The 19,166-nt window shown below is 39.5% G+C and overlaps 1 protein-coding gene across 4 annotated transcripts in view; it reads left to right on the forward strand.

Annotated features, from left to right (window-relative positions):
* Positions 1 to 19,166, forward strand: part of DOCK10 (dedicator of cytokinesis 10) — a 262,527-nt gene that overhangs the window by 143,540 nt on the left and 99,821 nt on the right. For all 4 annotated transcript variants that reach the window (XM_046644370.1, XM_046644368.1, XM_046644369.1 and 1 more), the window contains exons 5-8: positions 8,117 to 8,189; positions 8,469 to 8,591; positions 8,835 to 8,969; positions 18,239 to 18,422. In XM_046644370.1, coding sequence (XP_046500326.1) covers positions 8,117 to 8,189; positions 8,469 to 8,591; positions 8,835 to 8,969; positions 18,239 to 18,422 — 515 coding nt within the window. The remainder of the gene's footprint in view (positions 1 to 8,116; positions 8,190 to 8,468; positions 8,592 to 8,834; positions 8,970 to 18,238; positions 18,423 to 19,166) is intronic.

Consider the following 19,166-nt stretch of genomic DNA (forward strand, 5'->3'; position numbering starts at 1 on the left):
CCATTACACCATAGAGCTTCGTGAGTGATTACGACATTCAGAATGTCTGGGTGTCAGTGACACCCTTTTGTAGGTGCAATTGACCAGCAAAGCGTTTTTTAACATCGGGACTTCCTGTTTCTGAAAATAGTTCTGAGAAGTGGTTACGACTTGGGAGCTGTGTCCACACAGTTGGAAGACGGCATATAAAGTAAGAGAGTGTAGAGAGCAGTATTTCACTACTTTTTGGCATAAATGCCTTCCCACTGCCTTTAGGTCTGTTGAAATCTTTACTGGCTTTATCCCCAAACACTGTTTAACTTTTCTTATATTCATGATGCCATAAAGGCAAAAAGTAAATAAAAGATTTCACATTCACAGTATTCTTCCTCTATTAAAACAATAGAGAAAGCAGCTCCAGTAAGAACAGATTCTGGATCTCATTGTTGAATTGGAATTCTCATAGAGCATGAGAAGAAAGCTCACGAGAAGAAATGAGAAAGTAACTGAAATGTTGTTGAGAATTTCCCTTACTTTAACCAAAAGAAGTGGAAGTTGATACCAAGAAGGGGAAGAGTAAGACTGCCACAGAGTAAGAAACGTTGATGAACTATATTCAAAATGAAAATCAGAATTCTAGACTATAATCCTCTAACATAGCCCCTGAAATAATGAAGGCTGTAACACTGAATAGCAAAATTATTTTTTTAATGATTTTTACAAAGCTAAGCACTCCCCACTAAGGACTACCCATATTTGGGTCACTGGTGGAAACAGATGATTTACTCGGGCCATCTGGTGCTGTTAGAAGTAAATCATTTTCATCCCTCCTGGGTTAGAAGAATTCTGCTATGTCTGCTACCAACTTAAACTGATCATTTCTTTTTATGGGTTGCTGAGGCTGCACAATAAAACCTGGCAACTACGGAAAAGTGAAAAAAGAGGTGTGTGTTTATCTCCCTCTTTTTACTTCTTTAAACTTAAAATTGTGTTACTATTGACTCTTGAGAACCCCACTTTTGGGGCCGACCCCTTGGCTGAGCAGTTAAGTTCGCACACTCTGCTTCAGCAGCATGGTGTTCGCCAGTTTGGATTTTAGGCACGGACCTACACACTGCTCATCCAGCCATGCTGTGGCAGCATCTCACATAGAAGAATTAGAATGACCTAAACTAGGATATACAACTAGGTATTGTGGCTTTGGGGAGAAAAAAAAAGAATGGCACTTTTTTTAGTGTGTATTCATGGGAAGATACTGGAGAGAGACATTATTTCAGGCTAGAATGTAAAGTTTAAAGCCTTCACACATTAGGAATAAAAATCAACACTGAACTTGGGGTTCCCAGGAAACACGAAATATAGGATGCCAAGATATACCAAACCACATCTGGTTTGATATAAAGAAGAAAATTTCATATTTTGTGACTGAAGAGCAAATAAAATGTAACCAGTTTAGCTGAATTAAAAGAGAATAATTTTTTTTTAATTTTATTGAGGTCACATTGGTTTATAACATTATGTAAATTTCAAGTGTACATCATTCTGTTTTGCCCCCTATATAGACTGCATGGTGTTCACCACCAAAGTCTAGTTTCCATCCATCGCCATATACATGTGCCCCTTTACCCCTTTCACCCACCCCCCACCTGCTCCCCCTCTAGTAACCACCAATCCTGTCTCCATATCTAAGCATTTGTTTGTAAAACAAAACCACACATCTATGGATAGCTAATTTTTGACAAAGGAGCCAAGGCTGTATGATTCCACAGTAACGTTTTTTAATAAAAAAACATTTCCTGAGTGTCAAGAGTGAGCCAGAATGTGCTAGGTGCCATATGTATATTATCTCATTTAACATGTGTAACCCCATGGAGTAGGAACTGTTATCCCCATCCTGTAAAGGAAATTCAGACACTGAAAGGGCTAGTAACTTGCCCCAACCTCACAGGTATAACTCATGGGGCACTCAGGCATCCCCACATCTCTTCTATGGACAAAGGAGGTAATTTGGATGTAGAAATGAGACATGAGACTGCCCAGAAATGACAACTCAAGTTGGGTTCAAACACCACAGGGTAAAGTCCCTTCTGAGCCCCTATCTCAGGATCCTAAAGGCTCTTAGAGACCACACATGCTCCTGGGGGAAGAATTTTAAAGTCAGTAGGCAGAGGTGCTTATCTTTTAATATTCTCAAACATTTAATGTCCCCCAAAAGAGAGAACAGTCATAGCTAATGGCCCTGCAGACATGAGACTGAATGGTAATGATGGCTACTTGAAGGCAGGAAGGTTGTGCCTGGGAGGCCAGTGGGAACAGATTGGGAAAGCAGAGTCCTCTGTAGCCCCCAGGCCTCAGCAGTGGTCTAAATGCTGTCTACTATCAGAGCCTTTCTTACATGACTGACCTCCCCTCCTATCTATCTCTCTCTCTCTCCCTCCCTCTGCTCCACCGCCAGCAGCCTTCCACTCCTGGATACCTCAATCTTGGCCATTCCTCAAGACCTTTGCTCTCACCATTCAGTGAGCCAGAATGATTTTTCTCCAAATCACCAATCTTAAGTTGAGAATCTTCTCATTCTCAACTTAAATGACCATCTGTAACCACCCTTCTAAACCTGGCCTCTGCATCCCTACCCAGAGCACGGTTTTCTCTTCCCCTCTTTAATTTTCTTCACAACCATTTCCACCCAGGGAAATTATCTTATTTGTGATTAATTAGCAGTTATCTCCTCCCTTAGAATGCAAGCTTCCTCAGTTTGGGGATTTATTTTCTGATACATGGTTGGCATTATGGCAGGTTTTCTGTGTGACAAGTATTGTCTGGGAACTGGATCATTTAGAGGTGAAGAAGAATGGCCTCCAAGAATTGAGATAGCTCTCAACTCACATGGAATTTGATCAAGCAAACTCAGAATTGAGAAAAGCCAGCAATGAAAGGGCATGCCCACATTCACCCACCCCCCGCCACAGATATGACCTTAATTGACACTCACTGGTCTGCACATTTTTTTTTTAATGAACAATAAGGTCAGCGTGAATATGGCTAGGGACTCATGGTGTTGGTGAAGCTTTGCTATGGACCTCATTGGTCTTATCTGTCTCTCATATCTTCTGAGCTATTTTTGAATCAGAATACTTAAGTGAACTGAAGAGGAAAGTTTCAAGAAAATTTGATTTTATGAAAGAGTTTGGAGACTTCACAAGTTGTAATATAGTATATTATAGAATAGCTATCTAAGTATTAAATGCCACATTTGGGAAATTCTTTAAAGATTTTTCAGCATTTGTATGACACTTCCTTCTTTCTTTTCTAAATCATTTGTCCTTAAAAATATCAGGGAAAGGAGCCAGGCCCGTGGCCAAGTGATTAAAATTCCATGCGCTCTGCTTCAGCAGCCGGGGTTTGCGGGTTCGGATCCCAGGTGCGGACCTACTCCAATTGTCAACCATGCTGTGGAGGCATCTCACATGCAAAATAGAGGAGGATTGGCACAGATGATGGCTGAGGGCTAATATTCCTCACTAAGAAAAAAAAAATATATATATATATCTGCAGAAAATAGTTGAGAAATCCTTATTCAACATTTTCTTTGAGAATAGTTTATATATATTTTTGTACATTTTTTGATTTTCCTTAGTATAAAAAAAAGTCAGTCTAGGAGACACGTCAGTTTTGGTCACTCTTTGGATAATTCTTTCAACGCTTTTTAAAATTTTTTCTATATATTTTATTCAGATTTTCAAACATGCAAAAAGGTTGGAAGACTTGTACAATGAACACCCATATTCTCATCGTCTAAAAAGTATCTTTTACATTTTGCTCTGTTTATTTTATCACATTACCCGTCCATCCATCCACCCATCCCTCTAGCCATCCATCAATCCATCTTATTTTTGATCATTTCAAAGTGAGTTTAAAATATCAACACACTGTTCACTGGCTTTCTAAATACTTTAGAATGCATACCATTCACTAGAGATATATGTGTTTACAGTTTGCATTTTTCTCTGTTGAGGGAAACTTTACAAAGAAACACACAAATTGTATATGTACCATTCCATGACTTTTGACCATACGCACATCTGTGCAATTCAAACCCCTATTGAGATATGGAATATAATTATCACCCTTAAAGAGTTCATTGCTACCCTTTCCTGGCCAATCATCACCCCTAAAGACAACCTCTGCTCTCATTTTCTTCACCACAGCTTGGTATTACTGGTCCTAGAACTTGATAATATTGGAATTGCGCCATGTGTATTCCTGTGTTTCCAGCTTCTTTGACTCAGCATAGTGTCTTTGGGTAAGATCCATGTTGTTGTATGGATCAGTAGCTCCTTTTCTTTTCTGAGTAACATTCCTTTGGGTGCATCTACTATAGTTTGTTTGGCCATTCTCCTACTGATGGACAGTATTTCGAGCTGAGTTTTGCATAAGTCACATTAAATCCATGGACTTTTGTGAAACTTTGGCCATAAAGTATTGGCTTTCTCGGTGGTTATTTCCCCTTCTCTACTGGGAGATTTGTGGAAGAACCCTCACAAGTATTTAGGCTTATACATTGAGATTCATGAAAACCGTACTTTGTTTCTTTAATTCTCTGTTCATGTACCATTGCTAGTTTGAAAGGCTGTTACTTCTCTCCTTTTTTATAAGTTTATGAGTATCTTTGTGGAAGTGAGAGTTAGACTGCAGAACATGGCCACTATTGTGATCCATAATTATCAAGAATAAATGCCTATAAAGTTATTCTTTTGTAATAAAGAGAAGAAAGGATAAGCATGCTGGCAGGAGAGGACAGAATAAGGAATTCAGAAACAAATCGAATTGTACCAAGGTCAAGGACAGACTGACAGGAAATGACTAGCATATAGCATTGGGCCACCCCTGAGCCAAATATTGACATCACACGGTCGAATTTGTCTTTGCTGCCTCTTCCTCAATTTTCCCTACTCATTCCTTTATCTTTCACTTGGAATGTTTCCTTAACACTCCCTTTACTGCCCTTGTCATCATTTTAAGAATTCTGGAACACTCTGTATTCCCTCCTCTGCATGCAAAATACTTCGAGTAATTGCTCTGAAATCAGCCATTTGAACCTGCCTGTGAATCTCAGGCAATGTGGCACTTTTCTCGGGAGGAGGGGGGTAGGAGGGGTTGTATTTAAAAGCTTTACTTTGTCAATCAAATGAAAAAGTAAAAGGGACTGCTTCTTGTTCAAGGAATGCCAAGATGTTGTTAAGCAGACAAGGAATATTTTGGGTGGGCTAGGAAGAATTTCCCAGTCGTCCGAAAATAACGCCATGTGGTCTGCTACTTGCTCCGCCTTCACCTAAAGTTGACCCTAACCAAAAGAAGCAGGACAGGTTAATGTCAGTGGCAACTGGCACAGATAAGCTTGAGTATCTCTAAGGCTCTGCAAGAAAGAGAAAGAGCTGTGGGTACACCAGGGTCCTTTGGAAGAGAAAAATCACTGCAATCTTACTTAACATGCTTATTAAAGATAACTTGGATTAACTTATCTTAAATACAGGAAGTAGCATTTCAGAAATAAGGCTCCTGATCCCATCTCTTCCACCATGTGCTGATGTGAATAACTGTCACGGATTTCGTTTTCTTCTTGGCAAAATAGCAAGATTAGACTAGACTGTGGAATCCCAGTATTTGTGTACAAATGTCTGATTACACACATATATAATTTAATAAAAAGCAACATGCTGCGTAGTCCATATTTAGACTTCACTACAAAATTTCTTCTATCTTGGTATATATTTTTAACTTCTTTGTTGTTTATTGTTTTAATATGTTTTTGAAATTTGGAATAATACATACTCATGCAAGTGAATTTATATTACTTATGACATCAATAAACAAATATTCATTGAGCACTGCCCATGTGCCAGAACCGTGTGATGGGGTAAACCTTGAAATGCACATTTCCGACCACTCTTCTTTCAAGCCTCTGGCTTTTAAATAAGGCTGTTACCATTTGCAGCCTTACTTATCTGTGGATCTTGAGATTTCATACCAAGACTGTGCAACCAAAGCAAAATAGAGAAATAAATTGGAACTAGAACTGAAATGAGACTTTAGATATCATCTTTAATACTCAATATCAAGTACTGTGTACCCTAGACTAGCTTTATTTTTCTTAGCTGTTGATTTTGGTAGCAAGTAACTTTTCTTAATTTGAATTTATGAGATAAATTCACAATAGTAAGATACTTTTTAAAAATCTGTTTAAAACCTTAGGGGTGCCTCTTAGATTTTGATCACCAAAAATTTGTTCTACAGCTAAAAAAGCACATCACCAAGATGCCTTACTTCCGTGATACCCTTGTTCACTTTGTCTATCATTGATTCAATCAGGGAATGCATATTGAGCATCTCTACAATAGGAAGGGAAAAAGCTCAGGGAAGTGTAGATGGGACTTTGTTAGAGTCCTTGGCTTTCAGAAATGTGTAATCTGATGGAGGGTGAAGACAAGTGCACAAATAGCGGAATCTCGTAAGAGACATATACCCAGCTTCTACGGGGAGAGAGCCTTCATTCTGTAGAGTCTAGGGTGCATTCAGGGAAACAATTTGGGGGCACAAACTCTTATCAGGTTACAATGGAAGATTACTCAGCCTTAAAAAGGAATGAACTTCTCATACATTCTGCAACATGAATGAACCTTGAAGACGTTATGCTGAATGAAATAAGCCAGACACAAAAAGACAAACATTGCATGATTCCACTTATACGAGGTGTCCAGAATAGTCAAATACTTAGAAACAGAAAGTAGAATAATAGTTACCAAGGGGCTGTGGGGAGGGAGCAATAGGAAGTTTTTATTTAATGGGTACAGAGTTTCTGTTTGGGAATGAAAAAGGTCTGGAGATAGACAGTGGCGATGGTTGCACAACAATGTGAATGTTCTTAATTCCACTGAGCTGCACACTTAAAAATGGTTAAAATTGTAACTCTTCTGTTGTGTGTATTTTACCACAATAGGAAAAAAAACCTCTTATCAGGTATGGAGAATGTGGTTCTGATCTCAGGCTTCCGGTAGTTTAACAGTGAAGACAATGTTCTTTCTGTGCTCTTGCATTCCCTGCGTGAACTGGGAATGGGCATTTGCATGACTTTCAGAGGGAGGGTAAAGAATATTTTGAGTCCATTTGAATCCATTGTATCCCTATGTGAATGCACAGTCTGGCAATTTGATGCATACTTAAGTGTAAAGAGTCCTTGGTCATTCACCTTCCTGTCTGGGATACCATCAATATGGGAAATGATTTGTGATGTGAATACTGTATGTACTACTGGGCTTTTTTTTAATCAATAGTCAGATTCTTAGGTTGCTTCTATATAATATAAGTTATCCCAGAGAAAACGAACATTCCATACAAATTCCACATGTAAGACTTTCTAGCAAGCTATCAAGGAATGCCTGAAGCTTGGATGGTCTTGTCCGATTTCCATTCAACCATGAAGTACGATAGGATCAAGCCAAAGAAAGTTTATTTTTGTCTTATTTTACCATTTATAGAGCCAGGTGTACGCTCTTGCTCCTCTGGGCTCGTCGGTGATGCTATGATGTAGAGGCGTCTCTGTGCTACCATGGAAATGCACAAGGTCTGAGCACAGTTGCCACTAAGTCCCATTGCTGCAGCCTCATGGGGAGGCCACAGTTAGAGGAGCAGCGCAGCCTAGTGGCCAGAGTACAGGCTGGTTCTGAGGACCACAGTTCTTCAAATGACAGTCTTGTACCTTGGAGCATGTCATTTAAAGGCAAAACAGAAAAATAGTGAAAGCATCACTATTTCATATTCCACTTCAAAATGTGGAGGAAGGAAAATACAAACCATCAACCCTTTAAAATTGTCCTGCTTGCCTTCGTCTAATTCAAGAAGATACGCATAAATCTGTAAGATAGTAACTCCATGGTTTAAAATAGAGATTTATTTACTGAAGGTAAGATATAATGGTATAGGGAAAGTTAATACTTCCAAAGGAAATGGGACCCTCACAAGATTACAATATTTTATAAAAATTTGTAAGAAGGCTACCACAGTAGTTGTTACCCAGGAAAGAGCTGGAAATGAAAGAAATCTCTCAAATGACAAATCCGATTTTTTTTTTTAATATCAGAGCAGAATACAAACCAGAGAAACTTCCTTCACATTCCTTTGAGGTTGACCATGAAGATGCTGATAAGGATGAAGTAAGTAAATTGTTGAAAGTGAAATGTTTAAAACATGAGGATAATCAGTTCCTGTGTTTCACTGGAATGTTTTGCCTTCTGACCAGTTTTTTAAATAAACTGTAATGGCTGTTTGTGTGAGAGCTTTCACTGAAAATGAATCACACTTGTTTTGAAATTGAACATGATTATTTAAGATGAGTCAAAGAGAGAAAAAGGAGACTCGTTTTTAAGTGCAGTGTCTGAGATCTGGGATTCACAGAAGATTGCAGAAATGCTAATGAGGCCTTTTTTGTGCAGGATACCACTTCCCACTCGTCTTCCAAGGGCGGAGGGGGAGCGGGAGGAACAGGAGTTTTCAAGTCTGGCTGGCTCTACAAGGGGAATTTCAACAGCACCGTGAACAATACTGTTACTGTTCGGGTAAGGAGACATCAAGACTCATCTCTGTTTCTGCTACTGTTCCTGACATCCCCTCCTTCGGTCACAGCACAGAGGAGGGCCGTTTGCATTGAGTTTATGTTTTGTGTCATATTTTATTTATGAGAAAGGAGGATGCGCTTCTCTAGAGATGTAGCACCGTGAAGGCATTAGAAAATTCTAATTTCCATGAGTAACAGCACACTGCAATTTGAACTACCTCGTTCTCTCTTTTCCATTATTTAGTCATTCAAAAAGCGCTACTTCCAGCTGACTCAGTTGCCAGATAACTCCTACATCATGAATTTTTATAAAGATGAAAAAATATCCAAAGAACCCAAAGGCTGCATCTTTTTGGATTCCTGTACAGGTGTGGTGCAGGTGAGTAAAAATCTCTTTTCCCCCTTGGGTTTTTTAATCAAAGAGTATGTCCATGCAACCATCATTCACTCATTCCACAAATGTTTATGGAGGAGCTGATAGGAACCAAGAACTGTTCTAGAGTTTAGGAACTCACCGGAGAACAAAGCGGCCTAGATTCCTACTTTCCCAAAACGTACTTTCAATAAAGGAAGAAAAACAGAAAATAAGCAAAGAAAGAAAGAAGCAGAATGGAATCAGTTGGTAAAATCTGAATAAAGAAAATAAGCATGTTTACAGAAGGGAGAGAGATAAAGGTAAGGTTGGGAAAGAATATTAAGGCTCCAGAAGTGAGAAAAGCATTTTTGAAGAGAAAGTATTTGATCTGGAGATGAAAAAATGAGCAGGGGCAGCAGTGTAAAGATCCTGAGACAAGAGCAAGTCTAGGATATTCAAGGAGAAAAAGAAAATGACCACCTGTGTGGCTGCAGTGTAGAGAACCACTGAGCTAAAGAATTCAATAGGGTAATAGCTAAATCACATAGCTCAAAGAATGCACTTCATAAATGTTATCTTATTAGGTAATCCCATGATAGCAAACTCACAGTGTACATACACATCATCTTCCTTCGAAGAGTAGATTTCCTTCAAAGACAAGGATTCCATTGATTCCTGAGAGGTTAATTTCAGAAACAGACACAGTACTTTTAACAGACAAGGCTGTTCTACTTGTTCCCTGTCTTCAAACTCTTGTCCTTAGTATTCAGTTTGACGTGGACCACTAGGGCAAAGGGAATCAGAGTAATTCCATTGACCTCATTGGGACATCTTACTTGCAAAACATTTTTTCTTTCTGCTCTGATGAAACAGCTATCCCCATTCCCTCCTACGTAAAAATTGAAGCAATCAAGTGTTTTAGCAATCTCATCTCAACTTTCACAGTAAGATACTGGCTCATCGAGGGTGAGGACTCTCTTTCTGGTCACAGGCCAACAGGAGGAGTTCCTTCTCTTACCACCAAGCTATGGCATTCACATAGCTTGGTACGTAGCTACGATAACGTCTCGAATTAATACCAGGGTCCCTTGGATATGTAGATGCAAAATAGAGTTCTCTCCAGTCACCTCAGCCTAGCCTATTTCTGGAGGGTTCATCTGTTAAAATCTGGAATTCCTCCAGAAAGTAATAATGCTGAACTTTAAAAGGAAAGAATTAATTAAGTGTTGCTGAGCACTCCACTAGAAGTAAAAGGTAATTAATTGCCTTTTAACAGAGATGCCAGCTTTCCATATGGAAAGGGCAATAAGGGTCTTAATGGGGAATGGAGATAGTCTTCTATTCTTGGTCACAAAGGAGACTCTTTGGCTTTAGAAATGTCAAGTAAAAGTTTAGCAATAGGTTAAAGATCGATAATTACATTTTATAGATATTGAGCTGAAAATTTGAAATATTTTCTTTTCCATTTGTACTTCAAAGTTTGCTCTAGCAAATGAGTCATCCTCTTTCAGGTAGTATCATTGTAGCCCCTGCTATTTGTTAAGTTTGTAGAGATATGGATCAATATGTAATTTCTTCTTCAAAGAATCGTATAACTCTGTGTTGAACACGCACCTTAGCGCTCTAACCGGACTTTCCGCTCCAGGGGCCTCTTCTCCATCATCTCTTAGACTGTGTTTCAGTCTCTGCTTAAACAGTGCCTTGGAATTGGAGAGTATCTTTTAGGAGGAAACTCAAGCTTAGTGTTCGTACAGGTCATTCAAATCCTAGTTTCACCATTTAATGTCTGAGGGCTTTAACTAAGTTGCTCAAGCTCTTCGATCTCAGATTCCTCCTCCATAAAACTAGAATAAATGTACTAGTGTTACTGCACAAAGGGCATGATCTGCTCGCCACAAAACAAAAGCTAATCATCAAGAGGCAAGATGCTGGCAGAGAAAGGGCAGACATTAAGCAATTAGCTAGCAAATCGGAATATGAAGGACTAGTTTCTTAAAGAACCATCTTAAGGGGGCACAGAATCTTGAAGCAGTTACATAGGCCAGTGGGTTATCGGGGGAGGGGCGGTTAGGAACGTTGACCCTCTGGTGTTGCAGACTGGGAGTCACCACACCAGATACTTCAGTTGTCATTGACGATGGCTATCAACATAGACTCTCTGTCCAGGGGGTCATCACATTCCTAAAGAACTCACAAGAACGAAGTTATTGTCTCATCGCAGCCGGGAGGTACATGCACAAGCAGGGATCATAAAATCTACAGAGCAGGTAGATCTCCAGGAGAGTGCATATCCAGCTGGGTTAGTTAGTCAGAGGTCATTCAAAGTTACAATATGGTTTCTATTCTACAATATGGCTTCCCTTATGTCAACCTTGTGCTGAGCCGGTATACTAACATGTAAAAAGAATCTGGGAGATAGTGTGTCTTCAGCCATTCTTCCCTACTTTTTCCATTAATTATGAAAGTCACAACTTTGGGAGATAAACATTCCATTGTGGAAAAGCCTTCCTAGAAAATCTTAATTCACCTTGCTGAAATTCCTACCCAAATGTCCTAATTTGTTCATTTATTTATTCATTTATTCATTCATTCGTTCATTCAGCAACCTTATTTAGTGCCTATGATATGCTAGTAACTGTGCCTATGCACTGGAAATTCCCTGCTGAAGTGGCAACCAACGGAGGACTTAGGTTCATACCTAACTGTTACACAGTGTTGCAAAAGCCGTAACAAAAATATAAAGGACACTCTCTATGGAATGTTCTCAGGGAACAGAACAGTAATGAACCCTTCTGGGTCAGCTGGAAGGCTGCACAGAAAATATGTGTCTGTAGGTAGGATTCTCCAAGGTAGATTGTGCACATTAAAGCACAGTTGAGTAATCCTGCTTCATTTTCTGATAGATTAGCCATTCAAATATTTGAGAACACTTATTATATCTTGTAAAGAGTTCAGCTCTATATCCCTTCATTTATATTCCTCTTTATCAAGAACTTGTTACCCTTTGCAGAGGGAGGGACCTCCAGTTTCTTGAGAACACTTGGGAAGATAGATGTCTGGGTCACTTATCACCTCGTGTCTGGATCCCAGTTCCTACAGCTGGGATCCAGCCTTTCTGACTTACAAGTTTTTGCATCTGGAAAGAAGATTCTGAATGAGATAGTGCAAGCTTAATCATTGCTGTAGCAAGCTCTCAGGAACAAAATGTGCCTGAAGATGAAGTATGCACACACGAAAGCACAGAGCAAATGAATAATCGGGTGAGTCAGACCTATTTTGTCAAGAATCATTGTCAGTTTTCCTTGAATAAAAAAGAAAAGAGGAACAAAGACTCTGCCACAGAAAGTGCTACGTACCATCCGGCATTCTTAGAGAGTTCAAGCTCATAACACTCTTTCGTGAACAATCATTTTAGTTTGCCTCATTCTGACCCGATCTGTATCATTTTGTTTTCCTAAGAATAATCCTTGGAATTCTTAGAAATATATGTTAAGGGTGATCTAAAGTAGAGAGAAACTCCTACCCAAATTTCTCAGAGACTTCTGGTAATGTTTATGATTGGAAATTTCCTGGATCTTGTTAAAAAAAAAAAGTACTGATAGTAGTTTTACACTTTTTTGTAATATCATCAAACAGTGTGAGACCTGTGTTATACTCTTGCACTTAATCTGGAGCAGAACTTCCAGTATTTGCTGCTTCGGTTTTGATCTTGGACCAAGGAATATTTAGGCCTGTGTTATCTTATCTTGTTCCTTCAGAGTCTTCTCGTTCATTCGTTCATTCATTGGCTCATCCATCCATCCACCCATCCATTCATACATCCATCCATCCATCCACCCATCCATCCATGCATCCATCCATTCACTTCAGGTCCTGCCACTGTGGAAGAGAATGAATAACCCAAGAGTCCCACCTGCCCAGGGTACCTACCTCAACAGTGATAATGACTGATGTCACTTTATACAGGCTTAAATGGAAGTGGATGGGATGCCAAACACTGTTTATTTCCTCCAAGGTGCTGAGTCTGCCACTTTGTGGACATAGGTTCCACGATAATGGCCTAGTGTGCTTAGCCAATGTCTAGAAACGTGGATGCCTTCTGCAACTCAGGCAGCCCACTGCGTGAGGGAAGTAGGGCCAGGTATGAGGAGCTTGGAGCAGCTTGGACTGTGTTGAACTGGATGTGCATGCCCACATCAGGGTAGTCAAATTGGGTGAAAAAAGTGTACCTGCCAAGGAAAACAAATCTAGGATCAAATATGACCTATAAACCTCCATTAGCAAACTTTGGCCCTAAAGAATCTCACTTCCCATGATAACAATAAAAACCAGAGTGACACTTGTAATTTTTTTCATCTACTATGCTATTTGATGGAATGTGCATTATCATTGTCCCAATGTATTAAAATAAAATTCAGAGAGATAGAGTGGCTTTCTCAAATCACATGAATGGCAAAATTCGACTTGAGGTGGAGGAATGTTCAAAATTATAGACAGATGCCTGAGGAAATTCTTTGCTTATCATCCAGCAAATGGGCATACCTGCATACATTTGTCCTACATAAGCTACATGGGCAAAAGAAACCCTACAAAGACATGCTCCTGTGTAGTTTTAAGCAGAGAGTTTTAGATTTATTTCAGCAAATACATATTGAAAATTTTGCTATATGCAAAGCATTGTGGGAAAGCCAAATATGAATTAGATGCGGTCTCTGTCTTCAGAGAGCTTCCAACCTATGGGAGGATGCACAGAAAAAAACAAATACGAGTCACGCATCTCATACAGTACGTTCTGATAATACACACAAGAAGGAAATTACATTTATCACTGCAGGATCTTTATTATATTATGCATAATATGTGCTATATTTCTGCTTGTTTGTTTACTGACACTCCACGATACTGGAATGTAAGTTCAATGAGGGCAAGCACTTTACTTGAAATTTTTTTTTAATGCTGTGTCCTTGACTCATAGAAAGTACCCAATACATTTTTGTTGACTGAATCAATAAATAACATACAGAGACTGGGAAGAATTGAGTGGATGGTAGTCACCGATTCCAGTAAGCTGGATTTGATATTGTGTTTCCTTTTAAAACTCTTTTTTTGTTCCTGAAAAATTCTGTAAGAGACGCTAGCAACATAATAGATATCATGGAATATTTCGTTTAAGCAGCTTCCTTCTTCAAACTCCGGTCCTCCATTGGCTTTGGCAGCTTTGGTGAAGTATCTATTCTGGCACTTTTCCAGATGAATATTGTGGGAACAGACCAGTTTGCTACAATTCATTAAGCACATCAGATGGCATTAGGAGATATTCACAGTTACCTATTATTTATGAAACCATGTAGACGGACTGTGGGGAGCTCGACTGAACAAAGTCATTGCACTGGCCACAAAGGACACTGATTTCAAGGAAATAGAGGAAAATTAAGGGAGTCAAAAGAAGAATATGATTATTTCTTGATTACCATTTTAATGACTTACATAACAATGGCACTTTAAGATTATTAAAATGTCGCATTGATTTTCATTTTTGTTCTTTCTTTTTTGCTATTTTGTATGCCGTTATCTTGGAGATTACAGAGAGTGAGACAGAAAACCACTTAGGCATCTTCATCTTCCCCAACATAAAATCTACACTGCAAGTAGTTCTATTTCACGCCAAACAGAAGCAGATAATTTGATTTTTGAGAAGTTGCAAATAGAATATTCATTTCATTTATAAATACCCCTTTTTGAGAAACAAGGGCTTGTTATGCTTTGCTCAAATTTTTAAAAATTAGTTTTGATAATATTGTGGAAGTTGGGAACCATGTTCAATTCATTTGAAGTACAGAAGGCAATTTAGAAAATCAAGCTTTGTTTATATTTTGTAATTTTTTCCCTAAAACTTTATTAGTCCCTTAGCATCCGCACTTGAAAGCAGGTTGCAGCTCTACCCCCTTTGAATTTGGACCCAATATAAACATTTTGCATAGCTTTGCATCTCCCTGTCCACATTATTTACAACATCAGATTAGTGAAGCAAATTCTTTGTTTTCAAGACAACACAGATTTGCTTGCATTTTGCTACACTCAGATATTGATGGTTTTTGGAGGAAACCGGTCTTTCCTTGTATGCCTGCTCTCAACCAATTTGTCTTTACCCTCAGACCCTGTGTGTCAGTGCAGGCGGTTTTATGGACCTCCTTTGTCAGAACCTCCCCCCAAAAGTGTGTGAGGGTGTATGGAGGAAGTCTGTACACTCCTCCCGAGGAAAGCGTGGCTTCTAAGAATTTGCATTCTTAAAGAAGCTGCCTAGATAATTGCTTTGCACACTAAAATTTGGGGCCACTGCCTTTCTGGTGACCCCTCACTCTGTTTACACTGCAGCCAAAACGATCTTCTCAAAATGCAGCTGTGGCCTTTTACTGGTCAAAGCCGTCCTGTTCTCTGCTCTCATAGAACACAGAGGGTTTTATGAAAATAGCAATATTCTCTTATTGCAATAACAATCTTGGTGTCTAAAAGAATTTTTATACCTTGGTTTTATACCTCTTCTTCTATACTTTCATAAAAATTTCAGTACGTTTATCTTCCAATTTCACATTTGTGTGATTAATTGGTGAACGCCTGTCTCCCCTGCTCTGACAGGGCAGGAACTGTGTCTGGTTTTGCCCGGCACAGAATGTGAACATGACAGACACCTCTTTATCAAAGAATACTCTACTGCACTGAGTTCTGAGGATAACCGGTCAGCTTTTGTCTTTATCAGCTCATGGACTACTTAAAGAGCCAGCCTGTGAGTGAGTCATGATAAGGGGAAGAAATAATAATACTTGACAATAATACAAAAGTATGGATTGCAGCAAAGGGCTTGTCCTTGGAAGAGTCTAGAGAGTCGCATTTGAGCTGTGTGGTTCCACAGTGAGAATCACAGTTATCTTTTTGGCTAATTCTTCTTTCTCCTTTAATTCCTGAATTTTACTTTTCCTTGAGGCATGTGTGTTACCCTGCTGTCTATTCTCAGCATTTAGAGAATCCATGACCTTGTAGGCCATGTCTACCCCTTTGGTGGGTGGTGGTGCCAGAGAGGTGGCAAGGAATGAGGACAGCATTTGCTCAGCACCTCTTTGGGCCTGGGCCATCTCAGTGGGTGTTGAAATATAAGGGGGTTATTTCCCTTCTCTGCTACTTGCTACTCGTGGTAATCCCAAGCACGTTTTAATTTCTCTCTCCAAGCCTCCATGTCTTCGTATGTTAAATGGAATAAGACGGTTTGCCGCCTAAGGCTCTTATGAGATTTAAAGAAAACAGTGACTGTAAAATGCTCAGCAGAGTGCCTGGTGTATAGATGGCAAATGTTTAGTGAATGTCATGTTTGCAGTAGTAACCATGCTGTGTGGAACTTGAAAGGAACAAGCTATTTTGGGACAGTCTCTGAGAGCATCCCAAAGAAAGAGGACATTGCCAGGAGGATATCAAAACTTACTTTTTCTTACCACCAAGAATAGCAACCTAGTCTCAAAAAGAATTTTATACTTTGATATTTAGCCACAATCCCACACGATAGTGATGCTCTCATCTTATGGTTCTTCTCTTACTTGTGTTTTACTTAAGTGTATAGGCTTTGCTTTCTTACACTGTGGGTGTCTGGGCTTTGGAACAGTGTAGGGAAGAGCTGAACACCTGTATCAGAATTACCTGGGAGTGAATTAAAGATGGAATATCTGCAGTAATTCTTACATCTCCCCAAGTTATATAACACAAACTTATATCATTAGGGAAAAGTTTCCACTTGGCATTTATGTTTCTAATCTCATGGCAGGAATATATGAAACTGCTTTAATAATTTGTTCTTGGGTTCCCTCCACTTTAAATGTGTCTCTCCCATCTTTAATCAGCTCATTCCTTGTTACAGATGTCAACTTACTTGTCCCCTCTGTGAAAGGCCAATCTACAGTAGCTACTCATCGCATCAGCCCATTTTAATTCCCGCAACAGAGAATTTTTGTTTTGCAATAGTTTGTTCATTCATTCTTTCACCTCTTCCCTGCGAATGTCAGTTCCCCAAGAACAGGAATATATTCTATTCCATCATAAAATATGACTCTTTCGAAGCCACTGATATTTGACCCTTCTGTGTGACAGCACAGGATACAGTGGTAAGCAAAACTGATACGTGCCTCATGGAGGCAGCCATGAGGGAGACATATATTGGTCAAACAAACAAACAAAAATGGATAAGCATATAATTCCAAATTGTTGTAAGTGCCCTGGAGGACAAAAGCGTTGTCCTAACTGGGTAACTGGGGAAGGTTTACCCAAGCAGCTATAACTTCAGTTAAGATCTGAAGAGTAAATAGGAGACACTTTAAGTACATGAGGGGCAGACATCATGCTGGCTGTGTGTGCGAGCACGTGCACGGGAGAGGGGGCATTCAGGCCTTGTGGCAGCAACAAAGTATGTGACAGGAGCAAATTCATGGAAGTAGAATAAGCTCTTGTGGATTGGTCACAAAAAAAAAAAAAAAGAGAGAAGTCAAGTTAGAGAAAAGTCTAGAGGTTGGTGGAGAAGCCAGAACCAGAGAAAGAAATTGGGATGGCCTGGCATATGGTGTCATTTAAAGCCATTGGACCAGATGAAAGAGAAAGGAGTCTAACACAAAGCCAAGGTTAGCATCAAAAGTCACCAGGAGAAGGAAGAGCCAGCAGAGGTCATTGGTGGCTGATGAGGATGAAAGAAAACCAGAACAGAGTGTGGTCATAGAAACCAGGGGAAGATGGGTTTCAAGAAGGAGGAAGCGGCCACTGTATTAATTCTACTGAAAAGTCAAAGAACATATGAAGAAAGAAATGTCCCTTGGATAGTACAGCAACATAGAGTTTGTTAGTGACCTTGACAAGTGCTACCTTGGGGTGTGGTGGGGTCAGAAACCCAATTGGAGTGAGTTGCAGACAGAACATAAGGTGAGAATGTGAAGGAAGCAACTCAAGCAAAGCAGCCATTTGAAGAAGTTTGGAATATACTCCGTGATGTGCCTAAAGATGAAAGTTTTAAGGCAACATGTTCATCCAATTAACAAAAACCTAAATAAACAATCTCTTAGTACAAAAAGCCTGGAAAGAAACCAAACAAAATGATTCATACCCATCTAAGTTTTTGTCCTGTTTTGGAAGATCTCCTTCATGTTACCTAACTGTATGGAAAGGCTTTGGAACCACAACTCCATAAAAAATGTCCCTCACTCTCTAAGACTTATTATCTGGGGCTTTCTCTCTCTCTCTCTCCCTTTCTTTTTATACCACAGAATAACAGACTAAGAAAATATGCCTTTGAATTGAAAATGAACGACCTGACCTATTTTGTGCTGGCGGCGGAAACAGAGTCAGATATGGATGAATGGATCCATACCCTCAACCGCATCCTGCAAATCAGTCCTGAGGGAGCCCTTCAGGGCAGGAGGAGCACAGAGCTCACCGATCTGGGCTTGGGTGAGTGCGCATGCGCCCACCTCCCTTCCTTTGCCAAGTGCAACCTATGCCTTTGGTTCATTTGAGCTGCTAGAAACTGTGGTAGCTGTCAGGTCTAGCTCATCCATGCCTGAGCTATTTTCTCCAGGAAATCACCCCTAAATCTTTACTTTTACTAAACAGTGAGGGTCACCACACATAGGTACATTTTGGTCATGATTTGAGGCTGACACCCAGCAAATGATGTTGGGAACTATTTGTCAGCAGTATCAAAAACGTACCCATCACTGATGGGAAGTTTACCTTAGAGGGGGTATTTTGTATCATAGCCTTTCATTAAATTTAATTAGTGCACATTATACTCTGTAAAGGTAAATATGCATCACTTCCTTTTAGCTGAAAAGCATCTTTTATGTATGCTTTTTGACGTACTGAGATCACCTTATACATGGAAGTTCCATAAATTTTGCATGGTATTATTATAAAATAAAAAATTTTTCTTCTGCCCATCCTAATTCCCTTAAAAGACTCTAACTCATTCTAGGCAAAGGGAAGAGAGTAAGAAAGGAAGGAAAGAATGAGTAAAAGGGTAGAAAAACAGGTCTACAGTGATGTGGAAGGCAAGTTCACTTTCAGAGTCAGTCACTCTTCCCTAAGGAAAACTACTTTAAGACATTTTGCACAGCACGACGGTCCACTAAAAACCAAAGAATCCCAAGACTCTTGCACTTTATAGCACGTGATACTTTAGTCTAAGTATCACGT

This window comes from Equus quagga, chromosome 17 (assembly GCF_021613505.1).
Source record: "Equus quagga isolate Etosha38 chromosome 17, UCLA_HA_Equagga_1.0, whole genome shotgun sequence".
Lineage (NCBI taxonomy): Eukaryota > Metazoa > Chordata > Mammalia > Perissodactyla > Equidae > Equus > Equus quagga.